This window comes from Meleagris gallopavo, chromosome 2, assembly GCF_905368555.1.
Source record: "Meleagris gallopavo chromosome 2, MGAL_WU_HG_1.1, whole genome shotgun sequence".
Classification (NCBI taxonomy): domain Eukaryota; kingdom Metazoa; phylum Chordata; class Aves; order Galliformes; family Phasianidae; genus Meleagris; species Meleagris gallopavo.
In genome coordinates, this window is record NC_139405.1 from 86,699,452 (window position 1) to 86,711,514 (window position 12,063).

At 37.4% G+C, this 12,063-nt stretch overlaps 1 protein-coding gene across 2 annotated transcripts in view; it reads left to right on the forward strand.

Moving 5' to 3' along the window:
• HMGCLL1 (3-hydroxy-3-methylglutaryl-CoA lyase like 1) overlaps positions 1–12,063 on the forward strand; it is a 75,466-nt gene that overhangs the window by 40,891 nt on the left and 22,512 nt on the right. For both annotated transcript variants that reach the window (XM_085217888.1, XM_085217887.1), the window contains exon 7: positions 554–742. In XM_085217888.1, coding sequence (XP_085074014.1) covers positions 554–742 — 189 coding nt within the window. The remainder of the gene's footprint in view (positions 1–553; positions 743–12,063) is intronic.

A 12,063-nucleotide genomic window follows, 5' to 3' on the forward strand; every position in this document is an offset into this window, starting at 1 on the left:
TTGTATTTTAATGAATGGCTTCATGAAAAGTAAGCATCTTAAAACTTCAGTTTTCATTGATGTTTTCAGTACCAAAATAAAGCCAAATCAAGCTTCTAATTTATTGTCTTAACTAAGCCACATGCTTGATTCTGTGTAGTAAGCAAACAAAAAGGCAGGTCTTTACCCTGCACAATTTGTAATCTGAATTACAAAACAGCTGGGAAGTGCCCAGAGAGAGGAAAATGCTGGGAAAGGGCTTGACAGAATCTTAGTTCACAATATAATGTCTGTCTTATTTGGATTATGTGGGAGAGTCAGCAGTTGTTGAGGGATTGCTTGGTTGGTTTTTGCATATATAGAAACAGACCTATAAACTTCAAAAGGAGAGGGTCTATGGGATGTTCTTCTTGGGGTGCAATTTTGAAGAATGAATAGAGGATTTCTGATATATATGCCCACTTATTGTGACTAAAACTGAAACCTGTAGAGAAATGTACTCTTTTTAATGTATATTCTGGACCTTATTTTCACTCTTTTGTCTTGATCTCTTCTTGTTTCTGTTTCTGATCAGGTGTCTAAACGTCTGTACAGTATGGGCTGTTACGAAATCTCTTTGGGGGACACAATTGGTGTGGGGACTCCTGGAAGTATGAAAAGAATGTTGGAAGCTGTTATGAAGGAAATCCCTCTGAGTGCCCTTGCTGTTCACTGCCATGATACGTATGGGCAGGCGCTAGCCAATATCCTCACAGCCATACAGGTAATATGGGTTCTTATTTTAAAGTCATGTTAGAAATAATAGCTTAATTCAAGTAAAATTGTGTTTAAAAAATCTCACCTTTAAAGGAGAGGAAAGAGCCACTCAAACTTTCAGCAACTATTGCTCACTTTTCAAACTGTCTACAGGTATTATAGAATCATAGAATCCTTGGAGTTGGAAGGGATCTTTAAAGATCATGTTATCCAGCTCCCCTGTAACAAACAGGGACATCCACAGCTAGATCACGTTTATCATAGCCTGGTCTTGCCTGGCCTTGAATGTCTCCAGGGGCAGGGCCCCTGTGCAATGTATGCCAGTGACTTTAACAGTGACCCTCGCTGTTAAAGACTTTTTCCTTACATGCAACCTAAATTTGTCCCTTACTTGGTTTGAAACCATTTGCTTATGTCCTATCACTACAGACCCTGCTAAAGAGTATGTCTCCTTTTTTTAGCTCCCCTTTAGATTTTGAAAGGGCGCTATCAGGTCTCCCTGGAGCCATCTCTTCTCCAGGCTGAACAGCCCCAGCTGTCTCAGCCTGTCCTTGTAGGAGGGGCGTTCTGTTCCTTGAATTATTTCTGTGGCCATCCTCTGGATGCACTCCAACAGGCCCATGCCTCTACTATACTGAGGACTCCACATCTGTGTGCAATACTCCAGGTGAGGCCTCACCAGTGCAGAGTAGATGGGCAGGATCACCTCCCTTGTATTGCTGGCCATGCTTCTTTTGATGCAGCCTAGGATATGGTTGGCTTCCTGGGCAGTGAGGGCACATTGCTAGCTCATGTCCAGCATGTCATGTCTGGGCTGCCCTCACAGCGCAGAAAGCCAGCCATGTCCTGGGCTGTATAAAAAGAAAATTAATGCTGTTGTTTTTGAAAAGCAAACAAACAAAAAACCACAATTGTAAAAAAATTAGTACTATTGTAGATGCAAGAAAATGTAAAAACATATTCTGCAACCTTGCATGAAATAGAAAGTTCTGAATTCTGATCTACTAATTATCTTCAGTTCCATACAAAAACACTAAGAAACATTGATGATAAATAAATTCCATTTATGTTGCATGAATGAGAGAGATAAAATACTTTTCATTCTGATGTCTCAGATTCCACTTTTCTTAGGAACATCTATACATTCATTGTTCATCAAACTAAAATCTCTGTTTTACAGATACGTCTAAATATAAAACAGAATAATTCTTTAGTACATCTTGATTTCAGATTGATAAGCCTCAGTTATTGACAATCGTACACAGAATGGTATAGATAATTTTTCCACTATTAACACACTTTTAGTATGCTTTCATGTTTATGAATTTCATCTTTCAAGCAACTTTGCATGTTGTTTAATCTCATTTCAAATTCATAGGTAAGTTTTCAGAAATACCTAGTTTCCATAAAAATGTTTTGTTTTGTTTTTAATAATATAACACAGTACAAAAAATAGACTACAAATTCTAATGGAATTTTTGTAAGGATAGCATCTTAATGAAAAATACCTTTCACAAGTACATGCATTCCTTAGGAGAGCCATTATTGTTCTATTTTATACTTAATGTCACTTTCTGCTTCCTTGCAATTCTTGATGTTACCTTTAAGATCAACTTTTCTTTGTCCTGTCTTCTTGTTTTGGCACTACTCTTATTATTTTGTTTAGAAAATAACAGCATCTTATTAACAGTGTTAGTGATAAAAGCAACAAGAAAGAGCACAGAAGTGTTTCAGTCAGCATGAGAATCTCTGCAGGTATTTGAGTAAATGCTGGATGACAAAATCTGATTAAAAAGGGTTCTAACTTATAGTATATTATTATTATTATAGTATTCATTATAGACCCTTACTCACTTTTACTGTTGCAAATGTGTGTGTATGTGCTATGGGATAAATAAATTGCCAATTTCACCGTTAGCTTAAGTTGCAGATGTAATAGCTAAAGGCATGAAAACCCCTGAGTATGGGAGGAGTTTGCCATAAAAATGCTTAAAGGATTGTTTTCAAGTCCTTCCTTAAAATAATTGCTGTCATGGTGCCTACTAAACACCGAGCTGTGGTTACGCTTTGTTAACCCTGGTATTTGCTGTGATACTCATTTTGTGTTTACATCATGCTGCTATCTTTTTATTTACATCTTAACTCTGGAAGAGTTAAAAGGGAAAAAACATCTTAGGTTGCTAACGTGCAGTTCAGGCTACTTAACATGTAAATTCAAGAAAGCAATAGACCTGAAAAAAAAATCCCTAGACAGCCTTCTCTGATTCCTGAGAAGCCAGGGGTGCCTGAGCTTCCAGCAGCAAACTTCCTTATGTGCTCAAGTTCTGCTACAGTGCATGCCTAAAGGTACTGTGTTTTTGGCTGAACTGAGCTTGTCATAGATTTTGCCAAAATTTCTTGATGAAGCAGGCATTACACAGTCTCCCTGACTGGATTTATTCAAGCAGCTCCTTGGCTTGGCCTAAAGGTAAGTCCCCAGACTCTTGGATACTCAAATGGGTCTGGAATGTCACAATACATCCTGCCTCTAGTGCTGGCTCTAAGTAATGGCTTTGTTTGAAGAGATGGGGCAGCTAGCAGTGAATTATAGCTATTCAATATTATTTCTAAAATAGAGCAACTGTTACCGGTCAGTTGGATTGTAAATGACAAAGGTGGATTAGAATTCCAAGTCACTTTGTAGTCCCTGCTGCTGGGTTTGTCTCTGTTTTCCTCTCTGCCAAAGAAACATGAATGGGCAAGTTAAAGTATTGGAGCAAAACTGTTGTCTTCAACTCAGTAATTTGTTTCATAGACCAGATTCTCCATAGATGGAATTCCTTACCCTGCCTGCTTTATGAGTTTTTGTGACCGACACAATATTTCATCAGGAGTGAAACATGATTGAGGGGTTATAGAAATAATGGGCTGCAATTATTGCTTGAAAACAGTTTTCAAGAATATTCAGTAGGTAAATTACACTATTCCTAAACCAGTGCAGACTACAACCTCCAACTGAGTACTATTGCATTGTATATTGTTCCCTAAGAATTAATGACTGACAGCTGGAAAGCCACAAATCACTCTACACTAATTCAGGCATTACTTCAATGGGAGATCTCATAGGAGTGGAAAGAGGTGCTGGTGATTCAGTAAGTGATTTTTTTATACAGATCACATTGTTCCATGCAAGATTATACTACCCAGAATATTTTCTTTTGTTTGGGGCTGGTCCAAAGTCATCTAGAACTGACAGACCGTATCTGTATAAGAAATTAGCAGGGAAGTAGCCTTGTAATTCTAGTATTCAGTTTTATGTGTGTTGTTTTAGCAAAAGGATAGGTAGTGAAAGATGGAAGAGAGATTAGCCAACTTTTAGTGGACAAGTAATTTTTTAAGTTGAAATGAATAATATAGGTTGAAAGCATTGCATTAAAGAAAAGAAAGGAGATTCACTTTTATGAAAAGAATCTATGTAAAATGTGAAAAACATGAAGGGATGTTTCAGAACAAAACATTAAACAGAAATGACTGGCTCTTAGTTAGCTGGCTTAATATTAAAATACAAGAATACAGAATTAAATGAGGGGGCAAGTTTGGAGGACAAGAAATGATGTGATGATTTAATTAGAAGTTGTGGTATGTTGAGTAAAATTGCATATGTGGGTTAGTTAATGCGACAAATACAAAATGGGGCTAAAAGAAGTAGTAAAACATCTACTGAAAATTGTTACAGACCTCCAAGGAAGACTAAAAAGAATGGTCAGGAAACTTCTGTGCTGGAGAGGCCCCAAAAAGGTAGACCATTTATCTCAGGAGATTTGAGTTACCTTGATATTTGACTCCTGTAGCATTTATGGAATGAGTAAGAAAGGAGAAATTTTTTAATGGAAATAGTACAAAACTGTTTTCTTTTAATAGTTTGTGTAGTTGCCAGAAATAGCTTTGACTGTTTTCATAGCACATACCTTAACATGAGAAAAGAATATGCTAACAGGTAAATGGGAGTTTTGCCCTGCAGTGGTACCTCAGTGAATTAAAAAACTGCCTGGTAATCTCACAAAATTTTATCAAATTCAAATTGCTATCTTAATTCATTGATATGAACTGATCCCTACACTACTGGGATCAAGTCCTAATTCTGGAAAAGCGAGTGTGAAATTCTAATGACTTATAAGGAGCAAAGATTTTTATCACTGTGTGTAATATTTCTACCTTACTAGAATTCAAAATGAATGAGTTTGACAATTAGTCAAGTTTATTATTTTTCATTAGTCCTTTCTTTTTCAAGCAAATAGGAACTTTGAAATGAAATGCACACTTTAGTACCAGAAACACAATCTAGCAAGTCTATAATTAGGCTTTTAAGACTCAAATTGAAAATTTCAGATTTGTGAATAGGGTGTTTCTCATTACAGAAATTATATGTCCCCTTATAGAGATGGGGGAAAAAAAAAAAAAAAGTAGTATCTCAATAATATCTTTAATGTCCTTGAATTTTAAAAACAAATTTCTTAAAGAATGTCAACAGAACCAGCAAAGTGGTGTGGTTGGCTACTGAACTCTTCCCTTCATAACTTAAGTAGATTGTAGACTCCTTTTTACATGCTGAAGAGATTAACCATTTTTGTGCTCAAGCTTACATATGGAATAAGGGCTACATTCACACAAAGGCAGGCAGTGTTGATATGGCTAAGTTTTAAGTGCCAGAACCAGGAGACGAATATGAACAAAGATGGTGAAGGTCATGGTGTATTAATTCACAAGGATCATTATGTTACAGGAGCAGAGTTCAGAACAGCCAGCAGCCTGAAATGGGAGAGCCTTAGTTAGGCAACTGAAAAAGGGATTATGTTTAAAATTCCTCTTTTCCATAATTCTTATGAGCTTACATCTGAAACCTTAGGTGAGATGAATTTTGCACCCCAAACCGTCTCCTAGATATAAGTGCCTGACTCGTTTGTTGTTGTTGTTGTTTTCAGACACAAGATTTGCTTTTCCTGACTGATTAGCTTGCCTTTAGCAAGAGCTGACTGACGGTTCGTTTAGCTGCTTGTTAAAGTCAGCACACCATTAAGATGTCTTTCCAAGAAATTGCTCCTAAGATGCTTCTACTGGGGCTCCCCCTCTTTCACCTGAGGGTGACTTTAAACCTGAAATCTTGTGCTTGGCCCCCTCCTGAGATCCCCTGCAGCAGAGTTGCAGCTGTGCTTGCAACCATTCTTTTATCTTGATTCTCAGACTCATCCTCACACACTGACTTAACTTTGGATCTGGCTCATCAGTGAATTACTGTGTGATCGCTGGACTGTTACCGAACCTGATTACTTGGCCATGAAGCAAGTGTAGGGTCTTACACCTAGGGAGGAATAATTGCATGCACCAATACAGGCTGGGGGATGAGCTGCTGGAGAGGAGCTCTGCAGAGAGGGACCTGGGCGTCCTGGTGGACGACAGGTTGGCCATGAGCCAGCAGTGTGCCCTCGTGGCCAAAAAGGCCAATGGCATTCTGGGGTGCATTAAGAAGAGCGTGTCCAGCAGGTCGAGGGAGGTGATCCTCCCCCTCTACTCTGCCCTGGTAAGGCCTCATCTGGAGTACTGTGTCCAGTTCTGGGCTCCCCAGTACAAAAAAGACAGGGATCTCTTGGAAAGAGTCCAGCGGAGGGCCACAAAGATGGTGAGGGGCCTGGAACATCTCCCCTATGAAGAAAGGCTAAGTGAACTGGGTCTGTTTAGCCTTGAGAAAAGACGACTGAGAGGGGACCTGATCCAGGTTTATAAATATCTGAGGTGTGGCGGCCATAGCAGTGAGGCCAGTCTCTTTTCAGTGGTACGTGGAGACAGGACGAGGGGAAACGGACATAAGCTGCAGCATAGGAAGTTTTGCACGAATGTGCGTAAGAACTTCTTCACGGTGAGGATGACGGAGCACTGGAACAGGCTGCCCAGGGAGGTTGTGGAGTCTCCTTCTCTGGAGATATTCAAGTCTCGCCTGGACGCCTACCTGTGCGACCTGGTGTAGGGAACCTGCTTTGGCAGGGGGGTTGGTCTCGATGATCTCTAGAGGTCCCTTCCAACCCCTACAATTCTGTGATTCTGTGAACTGATGACTCAACTTCTGATTCCTTTTTGGTGAGATTGATTCTGCTGCCTAGCTGTGACTCTTGGATCCTGGTTTGCCATCCTTTAAGGAGCAGACTGTCCTTGGCTGCTACTTGAGATTGTTAAGTATTTAGAGGGGAGACCAGTAACCACTATCTTCTGCTTTCAGGATAGAGTTGAGTGGCAACTAGTGATGAGCTGGGAGATACAGCACGAGTTAGCGTGCTTCCTGACATCTTGGAGCTTGGCTGGTGGCCTTGTTTATCAAAGAGGCAAGATATTGCTATTAAGAAAACATTTTCTTGTGTTTGGTTGCACGCAAAACCCTAGCAGTATTGCACTGAGAATTTCACTGTATTTAAGAGGATGCAAAAAACCCAGCTTGAGGTATTGATGTATATGGCAGAGGAATATCAAGATTTTGAACTAAAATATCTCTTTTAAGTGCCAGACCAACTTTAGCCACACTTAAAATTCATGTTAAGTTTTTAGTCTAGTATTTCTGGAACTAACTGACGTAAAGAATATATTCATAATGATGAATTTCCAATTAAGTACAGCATCTGTAAGAATATTTCTTTACTAGAAAATTTGCTTAGCATTTGTATCCTGCAGTCAATTCTTGCATTTTTTTTCCCAATTTATTTACTGAATAATTTTATTAGATGGTGTATGGTAACTCTTGAGTCACGGCCTAAACCACTGATTGAGCACATGGGAAAGGATCAGGTCAGCCCTGGGAGCACAGGTGAAGGCAATTCACTTGTGTTACCAGAAGGATTGGAGCCTGGCTGCACCTCTCAGGCCTCATTTAAGGGCTGACTGGCACTGAGGAAGGATCTCTGCTTGGAGATCCCTTCCTTGTCGAGTTTCCCCTGCAAGCCTATATCTTTGGAGATGGGTGAGCACTTTTCTTTTGTAATGCTATTCTACTCACATCAGTCCCTTTGCTATTATGCTCCTGTATTGCCCTTCCACTGTTTTGACCCTTCTGATTGTAACAGATGGATAGTGAAGAATGCAGCAGCACTCATGCTAATGTGCCCTAGTAAGTGGCTGTTATGTGCAGCTGGAAGCTGTACAAATTAGAGTAGCTGAATAAAATGGAGAAGTAATAGAGAGGAAATAATGGTAAATTAGCATGAAGGTATCAGTAGTGGTGGAGGAAGGCTGGGTGACAAGAAGGCAAATATATTTGTATATTTGTCACATATAGCTGTCCAGTTGTTTAGGGCTTCTGTTGGAAGTTTGTTATACTTTTACTTTTTCATAGTATATGAATGATTTCATGATTTATACATAAAAGCATGTACATATGTAGTCTCAGTGTTCTTGATTTTTACAAGAAGCAGCAGGATAGATGTTTGAAGTACAATTTTATGGAACCGTATTTTGTAAAAACTTACAAGCATATTTTCCTGTGGTTTAGTTTTCCTGAGCTTTGTGTCCAGGTTTCTTCTTTGTAATTCATTTCCGAAAAGACACAAAGTTAAAAGGAACTGTGTGTCTGGATTTATGTAAAAAAAATTTTCTTCATTATAACGAAGAGACATCGCTGGGTTCTGATCTTTTGGATGGCTGCTTGGGCAGAGTCACAAAATTAACAGTGATTTTAAAACTAGATGGGCTCTATTGCAAAATGCTGTGTTAGCAGAGACTGGTAAGGATGTGAACCAAGTAAAACATCAACAATAAAACCAAAAGACTCTTAATTCCCCACTTTTCTAAGGATGAAATAGCAATAAAGCAAAACAAAGTCTGTAAAAGAGAGCGAAGAAATCAGGATTAACTCAAAGCATCATTCTTTCAGGCATGCACATTTATTTATGTGCTGTTATATACAGTCTTCGTTTTAGATTATTAAAGTTTGGGTTTGCTTTTTATCTTCCTTCAGTTGGGGTTTTACCAGTATCTAAATTCCTTCACTAAAACAAAGTGTTGTGTGTGCACAAGCCTTGAATAAAAGTATAAAATTTCTTTCTTTTTTTTTTTTTTTTTTTTTTTTTTAACCCTTGATTCCTAGGCCTCATGTTTGTCATTGATAATTGTACTTTTTCCTGATGACCGTAGGCCACTGTTGTGGTAGCACTATAAATGCGTGATATACCTACATGTCTCACATATTGTCTTATTTATTAAGTAACCCTATATTGGACATTCAAGATGGTATATAGAAAGAAAAAAATAAGCCTTTTTTCTTTTTTTTTTTTATGAAATGCTATTTTTTAAATTCCTCGCAATGCACAGTCATTCAGATCTATATTGTAGGAGAATAAACTTCTGTTGAAGGATAAAGACAGGTAAACCAACATTGAAAATATATTGATCCTTGCATGTAATCATTGTGTTAGACTTGAACTCGGAATTTGTCATGGAGCAGTGAATATGAATTTACTAGCCTTGGAGGATAGTCTGGCCTTATTTGCCTACTGATAAACAAGTCAAAATATATTCATTTTTGAGCAGTAAATAGTAATGGAGGTGATAAACTTTTATGTAGTGGACTGCTGAAGTTCTTGATTGAGCAATACATTAAATACCACTGGGATTTTGTTTTGCTGTGTACTGGGATGCCCATTGCCTTGCAATGGAATGATTTACATCTAAACTCATTTTTAATAGTGTAGTTAATGTTTCAACATTATACTAAAGACAATTCTTTAAGCCAATAGGGAGGTATTATATGGAGTGAATGAGGTACAGAAGGCAGGAAACATAAAATCTTGGCTTGTCTTTTCCTGGGTTGATGTGTCACTGTGTACATCAGTTCTCTTCGATTTTTCATTTGTGAAATGAAAATAAGGTTTCTTTCTCTTTGTGTGTGTGTGTGTGTGTGTGTGTGTGTGTGTGTGTGTGTGTGTGTGACATACTAGAAGGAGGATCATCAGAAAAGTAAAATTATTTTTATGAAATCCAGATTTCAAAGTAATTACTTAAATTGTGGCTTAGAAACTTCTTTCAAATAGAATATAATTTTGAGATTTGAAAAGCTGAGGTGTACGAGTGTGCAAATGATTTGAATGCGCCTGTATGTATTTTGATCATCTGTGTTTTGTAACATGCCATTACCTTTCTTCTGCACAGACTGGTACTCTGAAGAATTTATCCAGTCCAATGTGGAGCGAGAAAGGCTTACCATGTGAAACACTTGCATGTTTTGAGATTTTGAGAAGTATTGATATTGTTTGCATTTTTAATTTGAGAAATGCATAGAATTGCTGAAGTTTCAGCAGACTTCAGAAGTTTACTTGATTCATTTGTAAACAGCAGAATAAAGATATGCTAGAATTCTGCTGAAGACTTAACAGAGAGCTCCAGAAAGTAATTTCAAGGTTCAGGTAGGGAAACATTAGAAAAAGCACAGCTTGACTGAGAATGGGATTCAGGAAGGGCTGGTCACGCTTCAGTATTTTGCTGGAATTCTTTGAGGCAAGTGCTGCCAAAGAAGACAAAGGATATACAGTGGCCATCATATGCCTTGATTTGTCAGAAAACAATTCACAGTGTTCTGTACTGGAAGTTAATAATAAGGCGTGGAGGTGTAATAAGTGGGAAGTTGGCTAAATTGCATGAAATAAACGGAGTTACAAAACAGAATTTCTTCAAGCTGGAAAGTACCCATTAGCAGAGATGTGGCAGTACTGGACTGATTAAATAAGTAATTCTTTGTACCATAAAGTTCTTAAAAGCAATTGGTCTTAGATACAGAAATTAAAATCTTCAGACTTAAATTTAGAAGTTTTAGACTTCTGTTGTGGCTAGCACAAACTTTATGTATAAATCTGTCTAGTACTCTAAGAAGAAAGAAGTTTAGGATCAAAAGGAGGAGAATAGGAATGAATATAATTATTTGGTAAGATAAAATGTTTTTAATTACAGTGAGCCTCTCAAAAAGAAAAAGTCTTCCTGGAGCTTTCTACTTTTGGATTTCTTTGGGAGCTACTTAGTCCTAGGTGCTTAATAGATATCTTTTGGGTTTGAAGTGCAAATGATACTTTTGAACTATTTGCCAGTATCCTAATAAAGCTATTAACAATAACACAAAATTATTTAGAAAATGTCATTTGTGTTTTTATTTTCCTTTTTTCATTTTTTCCTATCAGAAACAGCATGATACATAAGTATAGCTAGTAATTAAAAAGTTTACATTTAATCTGAAGAGATATGAGATTAAGAAGGGAAAGAGTGAGCAAAATTGCTCAAGAATGAAAACTAACAAAAAAGAAGTGAGGAAAACTGTCTTTGGAAACAAATAAATGAAAGGAAATTGCCAGGTGAACTGTGAAGAGATACCAGATTGCAGTGTTTCTGTTAAGAAAACTTAAGAAAGTACACGCTTGGGGAAAGTAGCAAAACACTTGCGTTATAGCAAATAATATCACTACTATGAGTAGTCAGCTAGTTACTTTTGCAAGAGAAAAAACATACTGCAGAAATGAGTATATCAGACCTACATATGGAAGAAAATGAAAACATAAGCCCCCAAAAAAGAGAAAGAACAGAGAAAATACTGGGAAATCTCTTCGATTTTCAGTATGAATGCTTATTTCTTCATAAATATACTGATATTATAGCCTGTAATTTCAATGAAATAAAGTAAGAGAATAAGCAGACAGTACCACTCCTGCTCTTTACTCAGATCAGTACAAACAAAGAAGCAGTCCTGTTTTTGTTACTTTCTGCTGCCTTTAGCAGGATGTGCATAGTATGGGTTTTTTTGAAGGGCTGGATGTTTCTGACCTTTCTCCCTGTGCTTCAGAAAAATATGGGAATAAGATGTTATTTACCAAAATAGCAGCCAAAGTTGCAAGATGAAGAAATATACATTTACTTTAAAAAGGTAGCATTTATGGTTTCTTAGTATATTGTAAATGATTATCAATAATAGAAATCCTCATTCTAGCTGCTTTTAGTATGATGATTGAATTTCAGAAGCTTTCAACCCTAGTTACTGAACCAGCAAACCTCAACTCTCTCTGTTTTGGGATACTAATCAGACAAAGAGATCCTTCATCAAAAATAGATTATTCTCATTTCCAAATTCTCTCAATAGTACTGACTTGGAACAGTATGTATTACTTCCCTTTGGCTTGAAATCAAGTCTTAACTAACTTTTAAAACATTTTGAAACTGTGTTTAAACTGAATTTCTCATGCAAATTCATGTATGTTTCTGTATGTCTCTGCAAGTTCATATGGATTTGTCGCTCTAAGATGTGGAATATGAATTGAGAAATCACTGTAGTAT